Genomic DNA, 16,314 nt, shown 5'->3' on the forward strand with positions numbered 1-16,314 from the left:
GGTTGAAAAGGTATGGAGATAGGATGCATCCCTAGCGTACAGCCTTCCCAATTTTGAACCATGCAGTGTTCCCTTGCTCTGTTCTGACGACTGCCTCCTTGTCCAAGTATAGGTTTCGCATTAGAACGATCAAGTGTTCTAGGATTCCCATTCTTCTCAGAGTCAGCCATAGTTTGTTATGATCCATACAGACAAATGCCTTTGCATAGTCAGTGAAATACAGGTAGACATTTCTCTGGTATTCCCTGCTTTCAGCTAAGATCCATCTAACATCAGCTACAATATCCCTAGTACCACGACCCCTCCTAAACCCAGCCTGGACTTCTGGTAGTTCTCTGTTGATGTGCTGTTCCAGTCGGTTTTGGGTAATCTTCAGTTTGATCTTGTATCCTGCCACTTTGCTGAATTGGTCAACTATATCCAGTAGTTTTCTTGCTGAGTCTTTAGGGTTTCCTAAGTATACAATCATATCATCTGCAAATAGAGATAATTTCACCTCCTCTCTGCCAATTTGAATACCGCGTATTTCCTTCTCTTGGTTTATTACTATCACTAAGACTTCTAATACAATATTGAACGGGAGAGTTGATAGTGGGCATTCTTGTCTAGCTCCTATTCTCAAAGGGAATGCCTTTAGTCTTTCTCATCTCATTGAGAACAATATTGGCTCTCAGGTTTGTGTGTATATATATATATGCTATTTACTATGTTGAAGAAATTCCCCTCTAATCCTATTTTGTTGTGTGTCTTAATCAGAAAAGTGTATTGTATTTTGTCAAAGGCCTTATCTGCATCAATTGATAGGATCATGTGGCTCTTATTCTTTGTTTTGTTAATGTGATGAATTAAATTGATTGTTCTTCTTATGTTGAACCATCCCTGCGTACCTGTTAGGAGTCCCACATGGTCATGGTGAATTTGTGTGTGTGTGTGTCATTGCATTCTATTGGCCAGCATTTCATTCAGGATATTTGCATCTATATTCATGAAAGATACTGGCCTGTGGTTTTCTATTTTGGTGGTGTCTTTACCTGGCTTTGGTATCAAAGATATGTTTGCTTCATAGAATGAGTCTGGGAGAATTCTATCTTTTTCTATTTTTCTGAAATAGTTTATGTAGAATTGGTGACAGTTCTTCTCCGAATGTTTGATAAAATTCATTTGTAAAGCCATCTGGCCCAGGGCTTTTTTGGGCTGGAAGTTGTTTTATTACTTTTTAAATTTCTTCTTTTGTAATGAGTCTATCCAAGTGTTCAATTTTGGTTGGTGTCAGTTTGGGTAGGTTGTGTATTCATAAATATTTGTCCATTTCCTCTAGGTTTTCATATTTGTCTGAGTATCATTTTTCATAATATTCCATCATTAGCTTTTTTATTTTAGTTGGTTCTGTTGTGACATTGCCTGTTTCATCTTTTATTCAAATTATTTGTCTTTTCTTTCTTTTGTTAGCTTTGCCAGGGGTCTGTTGATTTCATTGACCTTTTCAAAGAACCAACTCTTAGTTTTTGTTAATGGTTTCAATTGGTTTTCTCTTTTGTATTTCATTCATTTCTGCCCTAATTTTTATAATTTCAATATTTTTAGAGGGTGTTGGGTTTTCTTGCTTTTCTTTTTCAATTTGTTTGAGATGTTGGGTTAGAGAGTCAATGGTCATTTTCTCTTGCCTTTTTATATGTTTGCTATAAACTGATCTCTGTTTACTGCTTTGGCTGTTTCCCAGAGGTTTTAGTAAGTGGTGTTTTCACTGTCATTTGTTTCAAGAAACTTTTTAATTTCATTTTTTATTTCTTCTAGTATCCATTCATGTTCAAGCAAGGTGTAATTCACTTACCTAATGTATGGGTTTTCCCCCCTTTGTTCTCTTGTTATTAATTTCTAATTTTGTATCATCTTGTTCTGAGAAGATGCTTTATGTTATTTCAATTTTTTAAAATTTATTGATGCTTGCCTTGTGACCTAAAATGTGATCTATTCTGGGGAATGTTCCATGCACATTGGAGACAAAGGTGTACTGTGGGGTTTTTTGGATGCATTAGCCTATCAGTATCTATGAGATCAAGTTGGTTTATTGTGTGGGTTTAATTCTTCTGCATCTTTGTTGAGTTTCTTACTGGTAGTTCTATCTTTTCTTGAGAGTGGTGTATTGAAGTTTCCAACTACTATAATGGTGTTGACTATTTCCTTTCTCAGTTTTGTTAATGTTTGTTTTAAATATTTTGCAGCTCTATCATTTGCTGCATTGTTGTTGTTGTTGTTATGTGCTGTCGAATAGCTTGCCATTCATAACAACACTGCTCTATCCCTTGCCAAACATACTGTCTCTGACACTCCTATCCCCATTTCCCCATTGATGGTATTAATCCATCTCATCAATAGTCTTCCACTCCTGAGCTGTCCGTCCACCCTCCCAAACATGATGTCCCTCTCTAAGGACTGGTTATGCCTTGGACCATATCCAAAGTATGTTAAATGAAGCTTCAGAATCCTTGCCTCCAAGGAGAAGCCTGGCTTCACCCTCTCCAGGACCAACTTGTTTGTTCTCCTAGCAGCCCATGGTATATTCAATACTCTTCTCCAGCACCAAAGCTCAAAGGCATCAACTCTCCCTCATCCCTAGTCATTGTCCAGATCTCTGAAGCATAGCAACTAGTGTCAAAGTCCATGGCCTGTATTAGGCACACCTTAGTCTTAGTACTTTGGAGAGGTCTCTGACAACAGACTTTCCCAAAGCAATTAATCTTTTTATTTCCTGACTGCTGATACCAAGAGTGTTGATTGTAAAGCCAAGCAAACTGAAGCTGTCAACAATCTCAATCTCTTCATCTATCATGATGCTGCCAATCGATGCAGTGGTGAGAATCTTTGTGTGGTTTTGTGTTTCTTTTTTTTATATTGAGCTTCAATCCATATTGAAGGCTGCAATCATTGACCTTCTGCAGCAAGTGCTTCTGGTCCTTCTCAGTTTTGGCAAGCAGGGTTTTGTCATCTGCATAACACAGATTGTTGATGAGTCTACCTCCAATGCTGACACCACACTGCTCCTCATAGAGCCCAGCCTCACTGATAATCTGTTCTGCATATAGATTGAAAAGATATGAAGATAAGATACATCCTTGAAACACATCCTTCCCAATTTTGAACCATGCAGTATTTCCTTACTTTGTTCTGATGACTGCCTCCTGGTCCAAGCATAAGTTTCACATAACTACAATCGAGTGTTCTGTGATTCCCATTCTTTTCAAAGTCAGCCAGAGTTTTTTGTGATCCACACAGTCAAATGCCTTTGCATAGTCAGTGAAACACAGATAGACATTCCTCTGGTACTCTCTGTTGTCATCCAAGATCCATATGACATTAACAATAATAATAATATTCCTAGTGCCACGGCCTCTTCTAAATCCAGCCTGCACTTCAGGCATTTCTCTGTTCATGTGCTGTTAGATATTTATTATTGTTATATCCTCTTATTCTATTGACCTTTTAAGCATTATGTAGTGATCTTCCTTGCCCTTTGTGATGGTTTTTGCATTGAAATTTATTTTATCAGAGATTAATATCACTTCTCCTGCTTTTTTCTGGTTGCCATTTGCTTGGTATATTTTTTCCCACCCTTTTACTTTTAGTCTTTATTTGTTTTTCCTTTTCAGATTTGTCTCTTGTAGACAGCATATAGATGGATTTTGGGTTTTTTATCCAATCTGCTACTCTTTTTCTCTTCAGTGGTGCATTTAAACCTATCACATTCAGTATGATTATTGAAAGACACGGTTTTGTTGCTGTCATTGTGTTGAATGCTTTTTGGTGTTGTTGCTAGTTACTGTGGTCCATCCTGCTTTCTGTGGAACCTCTGTAAGAAGATCTTCTCTCAGTGTTTTCTGAAATGCTGATCTTGTTTTTACAAAATCCCTTAGGTTCTTCTTTTCAGAGAATACCTTGATCTCTCCTTCATATCTGATGGAGAGTTCTGCTGGGTATAGTAGTCTTGGTTGACAGTTGTGTTCTTTTAGTGTTTGATATATGTCATTCCACTGTCTTCTTGCTCACATGGTTTCTGCTGAGAAATCATCATTTAGTCTTATCTGCTCTCCATTATAGGTTACTTTCTGTTTCTCCCTTGCTGTTTTCAGAATTCTCTCTTTATCTTTGTTTCTTGCAAATTTAACTGTGATATGCCTTGGTGTTTTTCTTTTGGGGTCTATTCTAAATGGTGTCCTCTCAGTTTCTTGAATATATATTTTCTTATGCCTGGGAAGTTTTCTTCTAGTAATTCTTCCACAACTTTTTCAGTGCCTTTACTTGCTTCTTCCTGTTCTGAGATTCCGTTGATGCACATGTTATTTCTCTTGATGATGTCCCACATTATTCTTAGGTTTTCTTCTTTTCCCTTCCTTTTTGACTCTGCTTCTTGCTCTAGTCTATCAGTGGTGACAATTCTGTCTTTTACTTCACTGGTTCTATGTTCCATCTCTTCAACTCTGTTCATATGTCCCTCCATCATGTTGACAGCCTCTGAGATACTGGACCACATCTCTTGCATCCTGGTCTTGTTTTTCCAGAGCCATTAATGCCTTCTTTGTTTTATCTGCATTGTTTTGGATTATTTTTTAAAGCTCCTCCTGGTTTTTGCTTGCAGTGTCCTTTAATTGTTCAAGTTTTTTCCTCACCCACTGAAAATATTTAATCATTGTTCTTTTAAATTCTGTGTCAGAAAGTTCCATAAGACTTTCTGGTTTCAGGAAATCCACTGATAATGTGTCACTTTTGGGGGTGTAACATCTTGCTTTGCACTTGTCTATGGTGTGAGATGGCATGCTTCCTACATGACATTACTGCAGTAGAGTTTTTTTGTGCCCGAGGCAATAATAAATTTTTTATTTGCTGTCACTGCTACAGAAGAGGGCATAGCATTTATGTTGCCTGTCTTGCTTTCTGAACTTCTGAGCTAAGGGAAGTGTCTGTTAAAGGCCTGGGAAAGTGGCCTCTTCTGTTGAATAATTGTTACAGCTAAGTCAGACCAAGGTGCTCCAGATTAAAGGAAGTTAGTTGACTGGACATGAGGAGATGCAATGCTGAGGGTGGTGTGGGGAACAGACGGGACAGGCACACACACAGGCATATGCCAGGGGTGGGGGGCTGTGCTCAGATGCCTGTCAGGTAGCCACTCTTGGGGACCTCATTCAGATTTTAGCTGTCCAGATGAGCCCACACAGGAACCTTACTCAAACTTGCTGTTTGGCTTGTGCTCAGTAGGGCTACCTTCCTGGGTGAGGATGTGTGGGGACCTCACTTAGGTTGCAGATGTCTGACTGGCATCCAGGCAAGGCTAGCTTCCAGGTGGGCATGTGTGAGGACCTCACTCAGTTTGCAGCTGTCCCACTGGTGTTTGGCAGGTCTACCTGCCCGTGTGGGGATGTGCCAGGACCTCATTCAGGTTGCATGCCTGGCAGGGTTGTGCAAGAACCTCAGTCAGTTTGCATATGTCTGGCTGGTGCCCTGTGGGGCTGGCACCCAGCAGGGCTGGTGGTTCCAGCAGTGCTGGTGGCTCTGGCAACATGCACAACTCTTAAGAGTCTAAATATTTTAATTTGCAGCTCAGCCTAAAACTGTGTGATTTGGCATGGATGATACAGATCTATGATCAAATTACAGCTTTTCTTATTGCCAATGTGCTGTGGCAAAATTTTTAACATTCTGAATCTCAAACCTCACCTCTGTCAATACACAGAACAATATAAGAGAACTATGTGAGTAGTACTTGTTAGGTCTTTGCAGTGGATATAAGGCCAAGGACTCAAGGAAGGGGCCAGAGTAAGAAAACAAGCTAAAGACGCTTTATTAAGGGGGCTCCTGGACAGAATTCCTTAGTCTGCAGAGAGAGAGTCAGGCAGAGAGACAGACCAGGGAAATATCAAGCCTTCAGGTTGATTAGGGCAGGGTTTTTATAGTAAGAGTCTTTAAAGAGGCACATTCAATTGTGGTTTAGCCAGGTGGGTGATCTTTTAGGGAGGGAAGAGAGGATCACTCCATGGTAGTTGAGGCTGTTCACTCCCTTTGTTGACATGTTGATATTCCTTGAATTCTTTGTTCTTCCTTTGACCTTGGTCCAGGCCTGACACTACTGAAGATAGAGCTAACCTATCTTAAATTGTGTCTAGCAACTGTGAGGTACTAATTCTTCCTTTATAAAGCAGGATTAAAGATAGAATTAAACTAAGTTTATGAAACTTATTTGCCTATTCAAACACAATTCGGATGTTGAAAATGATTGTTAGTTGATACCTATTTTTCAGTGGATATGCCAACAATATAACCGAATTATTAGTAGAGCTTACACGAGATGATCAAATAAAAGAAAAACTCAAAAGCATAGTTTTTGCCACCATGATCATCTCATTTTTAACCAGTAAAAATAATGGGGTGGTAAATATGTATCACTTATAAAACTATAGTTATAAAACTGACATCAGTTTTCTCCAGCATGCAAAACTCGTTACTTTGCCTTAGGATTCTTCCTTTCCTGTCTTCTGTCATGTAAAGTAGTTTAATCTCTCTGTTTACTGGAAGAGGCAATGCATCTCTCCTAGATCAGCCATTACATCTTTCAAACTGTTTTTCTCAACCATATGTAAATTGTATCTTAATCAGACTGTTTGCCAGGAGGAGAGGGGAGCCTTTTCTGAGTTAGCCTTTGTCTTTTTAGGGCCTGTTTTTCTCAGTCATGTGTTAACTATTCTGTAGGTTGCCTGTTTACTGGTATCTGTGTGTGAAATTTTTTTTCAAATGTAGAAATTCTTTAATTTTACTAACAAAAATGCATTGTTTAGTGAGTTAGTATCCAGCTCTGGTTTAAAAGCCTAATGACAATTCCCAGGTGGGGAGGCAGTTTTTGAGGGGAACTCGCTGTCCTCCCAGATCTGTAATAAAGTGCTTATGGATACTGTAGTCTGGCTGTCTTATTGGAAAGAACCCCTTGAGTTCAGTATCAAAAATATCTAAATATTTGGATAAACAAGCTAATAAAGTTCTAGGAGTTCGGCAGTGCTTTCAAAATGGATAGATGCCACCTCTCAAGTGCCTCTAATAGGATCCTCTCAGCACAACTATTATGTCATTGTTCTCAATAACATTTAACACATTCATTTCATCTCCTTCCTTTTATTTGCCTCATCCCTTTTCACTGTCTTTTCATAAGGCAGTATTCCCATCCCTTTTGGATATATTGATCATTTATCTCTATTCTAATTCAAAATGAAACACCAAAATTGTTTCTATTCCTGCTAATTACAGTCCAGATTGATATTTGTCTTGTTTGTGTTAATGATCTAAGTTTAATTCAATATCAGTAATGTTGACAAACAAATTTCAGCTTTAGATTTGCTAAACAAATCATGTCCATATTCCATCTGTCACTGTAGCTCTTCACTAAGTTCTCTAAGTATTGATGAAGCACACCTTCCATTCTTAATCTCTGCAGCTTTGGATGACGTTCCTTCAACCAGAGTTGGTTCGGCCAGCCTTAGAAAAGTCACTGAAAAAACTTCAACTGGATTATGTTGATCTCTACATTATTCATTGGCCAACTGCACTGAAGGTTAGAAATTTTCACAATTAAGTTTATTTCATTTCCACTGTCAGTATAACTAATCTTGCATGAAAAGGTTGGATTAAGCTTTCTTAAGAGGGTATATAGATTATAATACTGAGGAAGGATACAAAATAATAGGCTATGTTTTAAGTTACCTGTATTTGGTTCATGTTCCTATCCTTGAGCCATTAATGTGTTTGTTTTTGTTAGGTGCCATCGAGTCAAATACAACTCATAGAGACCTTATGAACAACAGATCTGAATCTCATCCTATCTTGTGCCATCTTCACACTACCTGACACTTAAGAGCCCATTGTGGCAGTCTCCATGTCAAACCACCTAGTAGAGGATCTTCCTCTCCTTTACTGATCCTCCATACATCCAAGCATCATGTCCCTCTCCAAGGAATAGCCACTCCTAGCAATATGCCCAAAGTATGTGAAGTGAAGCTTCAACATTCTTGCTTCCAAAGAGCACTCCAGCTACATGCTCTCCAAGACATATCTGCTTGTTCTCTTGGCTGTCCATGGGATGCTCAGTGTTCTCCAATATCACAGCTCAAAGGCATCAATTCTTCTTCTATCATCCTTATTCATTGTCCAGTTCTTAGATGTATAGCAAGTGGTTGGAAAGATCATGGCCTGGATCACATGTACCTTAGTCCTCAAACTAACATTGTTACCCCTTAATAATTTGGAGAGGTCCCTAACTACAGATTTCCCCAGTGCAATGTTTCTCTTTATTTCCTGACTGCTGGTACCAAGGATGTTAATTATGTATGCAAGTAAGATGAAGTTGTTGACAGTTTAAATCACTTCTCTGTACATCACAATGTTGCCTATTAGTCCAGTGTTCACAAAGAATTGATTGACAATGACAAATTTCAGGAAGTACCAAATGAATTATGGTAATGCAGGAGGAAGCAGAAGCTGCATTGAAGGCACTGACAAAAAAAAATCCCCAGGAATCAATAGGATATCAATTGATTTGTTTCAATTAACAGATGAAGCCTTGGGTGTGCTCACCAGTCTATGGCCAGAGATTTAGAAGACAGCTGTCTGGTCAGTGGATTGGAAGAGGTTCGTATTTGTTTCCATTCCCAAAAAAGGTGATCCAATTGAATTTAGAAACTATCAAACAATATCACATGCAAGCTGAAATACTGCTGAAGATCATTAAAAATTGCTAGGACAGTGCATAGATAGGAAACTGACAGAAGTTGTAGCAGGACTTAGAAGAGGCCATGGCACGAGGGATATCATTGTTGATGTCAGACAGATCCTGGTTGAAAGTAAAAAATATGAGAAGAATGTTTATTTGTGCTTTATTGACTATGCAAAGGCATTTGACTGTGTGGATCATAACTAGTTATGGCTGACATTGAGCAGAATGGGAGTCCCAGAACACTTACTTGCGCTCATGTGAAACCTATACCTAGACCAGTAGTAGGCTATTGTGTAAACAGAGCAGGGGAACACTGCTTGGTTTAAAATTAAGAAGAAAGTGTTTTCAGGGTTGTATTCTATCTCCATACCTATTTAATCTGTATGCTGAGCAAATTATGTGAGAAGCTAGACTCTATAAAGAGGAATGTGGCATCAGGAATGGAGAAAAACTCATCAATAACATGCTTTATTCAGATGACACAACCTGGCTTGCTGAAAGTAAGAAGAGTTTGAAGAATTTGTTGCAGAAGATCAAAGAATACAGCCTTCAATGTGAATTGCATCTCAATGTCAAGAAAACAAAGATGTGCTTAGGATAAGGAATTCTGATTTCTGAGTTGTAGCTTAGTTTAGGTGTATGTTCAGTTCCTTATTGTCCTGGAGAGGGACATCATTAGTTGGTAAAATGAGGGTCATCAAAGAAGAGGAAGATCCTCAATGAGATTAATTGGCACAGTGATGGCACAATGATTTAAGCACCGTGGAAATTATAAAGCTGGTACAGATTCAGGCAAGGTTTTGTTCTGTTAAAAATAGGAACAGCATTGAGTCACACAAAACTCAATCAGACTCATCTCCAGCACTGAGTTGGAACCAATTCAATGGCACCTAGCAGCAACAACATTATTATTGAAATAAATGACATGTAACTTACTGACTTTCCATGTGAAAGGGGCCTTTGATAAAAATAAAATATACAGCTCTTTCACCAAGGACCCGCCAACATGGGCCGCGTTCGCACCAAAACCGTGAAGAAGGTAGCCCGGATCATCATTGAGAAATACTACACGCGCCTGGGTAATGACTTCCACACGAACAAGCGCGTGTGTGAGGAGATCGCCATTATTCCCAGCAAGAAACTCCGGAACAAGATAGCAGGCTATGTCACACATCTAATGAAGCGGATTCAGAGAGGGGCTGAGTGACCTGGAGGTTGGACAGACTGCCAAAGTTCAAGAGTTTCAGCATTTCCTTAGTATCAGGATCTACTTCAATGATCTCCTGATCCAGGGCTGAAACCTCTGGTACATAATTATCTCTCTTTTCTCTCTCCTCCTCCTGCAGCTTAATGGAGATGCCTCTCACAGGGATGAATTTCAAAACACCACGTGGAGCTGTTTGAGTCTGTTTGCTGTGCTGTAATATTTTCAATAAATTTGGACACACCAGCCTTGCCTTTGTAAAAAAAAAAAAATAAAATATACAGGTAGAAAAGAGAAATAAGTCATAAGACTTAAGTAAAATATTAGTACATACTCGAATTCATTGCTGTTGAATGGAACTCATAGCTGAACCTCCAGTGAGTTTTCAGATACTGTAAATGAACAGGAGGAAACTGCTCATCTTTTTCTCACAGAGCTGTTTATGGTTTTGCACTGCATACTTTGAGTGTCTAACACAACTCCTTAGTCACTAGACAACCATTGTTTTTGTAGTTTTTATGTACCATCAAGTCATAATTGATTCATAGCTGACCCTCCAGCAGCTTTTTAGACACTGTAAATTGCACAGGAGGAAGTGTTAGTGGAACAGCTAGTGGATTTGAACCACATGTTTGTGGGTTGGCAGCACGAATCCTTACCGCTGAGCCACAAGGCTACCATCAAAAGTGACAATAATTCAAATATATAGTAGATGGGGGAATTATAGGAAGCCTGTGCTTACAACACATCCATTACAACTCTAAATACAAAACATTTTACATCTGTTATCTGATGAGTTCCTCCATCTACCTCATAGAGGCTTGGTGTCCCAGTTTTCCACATATCTCACATGACTAAAGATGAAGACTACTTTGTGACATCTCTCTAATGCCTACTTCTATTCCAGCCTGGGGAGGAGTTATTACCCAAAGATGAACATGGAAAATCAATGTTTGACACAGTGGATCTTTGTGCCACATGGGAGGTGAGTGATTGGAAGACACAGCAAAGATGATAAATCCAAGGGTGAGGGTAAAGCTGGAGAGGGAAGGAGTCTTATATTGTGTGAGCTTGAGGAATTTTAAAAAAAAACACTCAATCTCATTTTTCTCATCTTTAAAATCAAGAATCAGATGAGTGATCTCAAATTAACCTTGAAGATCTAGAATTCTATTTTATCCTTAAGCAGCATTTCCAGACTGCAAAATTGTTTCTGAAAGAAACTTGAGAAACTATAAGTCTATTGACATAGTAACCCAGGAAAGTTACTATTTGAGGTTAAAGGAATAAAAATTTTTATTATCTGATCATGAAGGCTACAGGAGAGTGAATGACAGATTGTGTCTTTATTAATGTTAATCTCTGAGTATTTATTACTACATATTAAATAAGATGGATGAGTGTATTTCTATAATAAAGTCTTCTAAGGAAAAGCTTTACTGATACAAATGAATTGAGGTCTGTTGTATGGTGTGAGCCATAGAATTTTTAGGGGAAGGAAATCTAGACAAGGAAGACAGTAGAAGAAAGATCTTTAAGAGGTAAATGGCTTTTGAGTACAAGAAATACCAAAATCTCTCAAAAAATTGGAAGAAAATAAAATAGAGAAGAGTGGGAATAGATTCAGAGAACAAATGGAGGCCACACCATGGTAAACTATAAAAATGACTTTGACTCAGTGTGAGCTTGAAAATCATCAGAAGAATTTTACATTAGAAAAGTATCCTTCTTTCTTTGGTTGTCACCATCTTCCAGTTTTTCTAGAATTACTTTTCTTCTTCATGGAATTCAATGCCAACGTGTTATGGCCATTTCTTGATAGATGTTTCTTTTAATGGTGCTAATCTCTCCATCCCCCCACCCCACATCTAAATTACATACTCATCATGGTGCATTCCTCCTCAGGCCCTGGAGAAATGTAAGGATGCAGGGTTGACCAAGTCCATCGGAGTGTCCAACTTTAACTGCAAGCAGCTGGAGATGATCCTGAACAAGCCAGGACTGAAGCACAAGCCTGTCTGCAATCAGGTGAGCCTCTCAGTTTCTTCTATGATCATAGTTTCTTCTATGTTCTGTTATCATGTCTTTCTTCCCCTTCTATCTTTCTATGCTTGACTATCCTTTCATATTCATCTAGACTTTCAGAACTAGAAAATTATAGAGGGCAGAATTTATGTCTAGAAGGGAACTAATAGAATTATATAGGTTTTAAATGCTTGCAGGTAGTTGGCATGTTTGAATTCCTTTTCTCACTAACTCTTTTTTCAGGAGTACTTGACTAATAAAGCATGCTGTTGTTTGTTATGTTATGTTATGTTATGTTATGTTATGTTATGTTATGTTATGTTATGTTATGTTATGTTATGTTGTGTTATGTTATGTTATTGCCTGAGATTCACTTTAACCCTATGTACATTAACTCTGAAACCTGCTCTAACCTGAGCCAATCTCATCATCTCTAACAGACTTAATTCATTTCTCAAATCACTGAGTTAATCCATCTCATCCTGGGCCTTCCTCTCTTGTGCTGTCCTTCTATCTTTCCAAGCATGATGTCCCTCTCCAAGGACTGGTCCCTCCTGGCCATATGCCTAAAGTATATGAGACAGAGCCTCAAAATCCTTAGCAGTGTGGTCTCACCCTCTCTAAGACAGACCAGATGGTTCTCTTGGCAGCCCATGGTATGTTTAACATTCTTCTCAAGCACCTCAAGTAAAAGCCATCAACTCTTCTATCATCCTTAATTATTGTCCACATCTCAGATGCATAACAAGTAATTGTGAAGACTATGGCATGAATAAAGTGTACCTTAGTCTCCAGACTGACATTGTTTCTTTTCAGTACTCTAGAGAGGTCCCTGACAGAAGACTTTCCCAATGCAATTCATTTTTTTTTTTTTTTTATTTTCTGACTGCTGGTGCCAAGAGTGTTGACTTCGGATCCAAGCAAGTTGAAATTATCAATAATCTCAATCTCTTCTCCATCCATCATGAAGCTGTTAATTGGCCCAGTGGTAACAATCTTTGTCTTCTTGATGCTGAGCTTCAATAAGTATTGAAGACTACAGTCCTTCACCTTCTGCAGCAAACACCTCATCCTCCTCAGGTTCAATAACCTAGATTGTGTCATTTGCAAAACGCACATTGTTGATGAGTCTTCCTCCAATCTTGATACCATATTCCTCATAAAGTCCAACCTCCCAAATGATCTGTTCTTCATATCGATTAAATATGGAGACAGGATACATTCCTGATGCACACCTTTCCTGATCCTGAACCATACAGTGTTTCCCTGTTCTGTTCTGACTACTACTTCCTGGTCCAAGTATAGGTTTCACATGAGCATATTTAAGTATTCTGGAATCCCCATTTTCCTCAAGGTTAGCCACAATTTGTGGTGATCCACATAGTGAAATACCTTTGCATAGCTAAGAAAACACAGATAGGCATTCCTTTGGTACTCTGCTTTCAGCCAAAATCTAACATTGGCTATGATGTCACTAGTGCCATGGGCTCTCCTAAACTCAGCCTGCACATCTGGCAGTTCTCTGCTTGTGTACTGTTCTACTTGTTTCTAGATAATCTTCAGTAGGACCTTGCTTGTGTGTGATAATTAATGATACCATTCAATAATTTCCACATTCTGTTGGGTTATCTTTTTGGGGGATGGGAATAAACACAGATCTCTTCCAATCAGTTGGCCAGTTAGTTGTCTTCCAGATTTCCTGGCATACCCTGGTGAATGTATCCAGGGAAATATTTATTTCCTGAAATATGTCAATTGATATTCCATCTTGATTTTTTCCATTCCCTTCAGTGCAGATTGAACTTCCACCTTCATTACCATAGGTTCTTGATCATATGTTGTTTCATGAAATTCTTTTGTGTTGCAAAAGAATTATTATAGCAAAACTTTTTAAAGCAAAATTCATTTTGCTATAGTGTCTCTGTGTACTCCTTCCATCTTCTATTGATGCTTCCTGGGTCACTCAACCTTTTGACATCAGCATCCTTAAGTATTGCAACTTGAGGCTTGAATTTGTTCTTCAGCGCCTTCTGCTTAAGAAATACTGAGTGAGTTTGTCCCATTTTGTTTTCCAACTCCAGCTCCTTACTCATTTCATTATAATACTTTGCTTTATCTTTCCATGCTCCAATTTGAAATTGTCTGTTCACCTCCTTAACTTCTGGATTCCTTTGCTTTGCTTTGCTTTGGCTTCTCAGCATGGTAGTGCAATATTCAGTCTCTTCTGACATTCATCTTGCTCTTTTCTTGCTCCTCTGTCTTTGCAGTGACTTTTTGCATTCTTCATGAATGATATTCTTTATATCCTCCCACAGCTCAATTGGTTCTTCACTCATTAGTGCTCAAGATTTCAAACCAGTTCCTGAAATGGTCTTTAAATTCTATGGGATAGATTCCAGGTCAAACTTTGGTTCTTATGGATTTGACTTGATTTTCTTTAGCTTCAATTTGAACTTGTAAATGAGTAGTTGATGGTCTGTTCCACAATCAACACCTGGCCTACTTTTCACACCTGATATTGAGCTTCTCCAGCAATTTCTTCTACAGGTGTAGTCAATTCCTGAGTAGACCTCATCCATGTGTACAGTTGCCATTTATGCTTCTTATAAAAGGTGTTTGCAATGAATAGGTCATTGATTATACAGAATTCTATCTTTCCGCCTCCAGCCTCATTTCTGTCACCAAGTCCATGTTTTCTAACTACTGATCCTTCCTTCCTATTCCCAACTTTTGCATTCTAATCACCCACAATTATCAAAGTATCTTGGTTGCATGTTCAATCGATTTCTGACTGCAAAAGTTGGTAGAAGTGATCTATTTCCTCCTCTTTGGCCCTGGTGCATATATTTGAATGATAGAGGTATTAACAGATCTTCCTTGAACAGGAATGGATATTGTCCTGTCACTCACAACATTGTATTTTAAGATGTATCTAGAAATGATCTTTTTAACTAGGAAAGCAACTTCATTTTTCCTCACCTTTTCATCTCCAGCATAGAAGATTATGATTATCTGATTCAAAAAGGACCATGCCAACTTGTTTCATTTCGCCAATGCCTAGTATGTCAATATATATGCATTTCATTTCTTCCTTAATCTCCACTTTTCCTAAATTTATACTTGTCACATTCCATGTTTCAATCAGTAGTGTCTGTTTGCAACTGTTCCTCCTCCTCTGTGATTCCCAGTGAGAAGGTTCTGCCTCTGGTGCCATATCGGCTAGATCTGCAAAATGTGTAGAGTGCATTTAGAGTACACAGGGTTTTTTGAGGCCTGTTATTTCAGCAGTGGATGGCTAATCTTTGTCCCTACTCTGTTTTAATTTGAATGCCCAACTCTAAAGCAATATTTGACAGACCAGAATTTTGCCTAAAAGAGCAGATGAGAGATCTTTCTCATTGTTTAGGTAATAAACCAGGTGTTGGTCCAACCCACCACCCCTTTAGGCCTATGTGTCTTGTTTCCACCCCCACCCCTGCTCTGCTACATCCAGCTCAGTTGCCTTTCCTTGCCCCTACAGCACCTCAAACCCCTACCCCTAGCCAATCCTGATTTGATGGCTCAGGCCTTTATCTACCTACTACTTCTCCACTCCCCTGTGATGTTGGTCTTCCTACAAAGACCGTCCTATGAAGTAGGATGTCCTCTTGATAATGTCTTCTCTCCTGAAGTCTGTTTTCCTCTTTTATCTCAGAAGTGGCACAAGACAAGGGATACTAATGTAAGCAACGTTTCTTTTGTTTACTATCATGCATCTGCAGAGTAGTGCAGCCAGGATCCTCAGTTCTTTACTCTCTGTGACGGTTCAGTGGCAGGTCCTTTACATCACTCTCATATAGGTGAAGGTGATGCTTTGACAGGATCTTGTATAATTGGTGAATCCTCTTTAAATTTTTTTTTCCTTTGGCCCCAGGGCTGCAGACCCAGCCCCAGTTTTCATTAGCATGCAGGGCCATAACAATCACCTTTGGGAGGGAAGAGGCAAAATGGTGTTTTGGAGATTAAAGGTGGGGGCTAGTTGTTTCCCCATCCAAGGGAGGTAGGCCAATCTCTCTACAGGGCCCAGCTATGGTTTTTAGCAGTTGGTGGGGGGCATAACTTTCACTTGTGGAAGGAAAGAGGCAAAATGATGCTTACACTATGCCAGTTGACCCTGTGGCCCACAAAAATATGGACTAGCAACAAATTTCCTCAGTGTATTTATGATTAAGAACTTTACATTGTTTTGCCATGTTGGCTCTGCTTATATGCGTGGATATATTACAATGTTGTTGTGGTTGTTATGTGCCATCGAGTCGCCTGTGACTCATAGCGACCCTATGTACAACAGCCCTAA

General features: G+C 39.0%; 1 protein-coding gene across 1 annotated transcript in view; it reads left to right on the forward strand.

Annotated features, from left to right (window-relative positions):
• AKR1C4 (aldo-keto reductase family 1, member C4) overlaps positions 1–16,314 on the forward strand; it is a 65,662-nt gene that overhangs the window by 24,096 nt on the left and 25,252 nt on the right. Inside the window, exons 3-5 of the mRNA XM_006903072.1 lie at positions 7,475–7,591; positions 10,861–10,938; positions 11,859–11,981. Of these exons, the coding sequence (XP_006903134.1) occupies positions 7,475–7,591; positions 10,861–10,938; positions 11,859–11,981 (318 nt within the window). The remainder of the gene's footprint in view (positions 1–7,474; positions 7,592–10,860; positions 10,939–11,858; positions 11,982–16,314) is intronic.

Source organism: Elephantulus edwardii, unplaced genomic scaffold (genome assembly GCF_000299155.1).
Source record: "Elephantulus edwardii isolate Elephantulus edwardi_28Jun2011 unplaced genomic scaffold, EleEdw1.0 scaffold00505, whole genome shotgun sequence".
NCBI classification, from domain to species: Eukaryota; Metazoa; Chordata; class Mammalia; order Macroscelidea; family Macroscelididae; genus Elephantulus; species Elephantulus edwardii.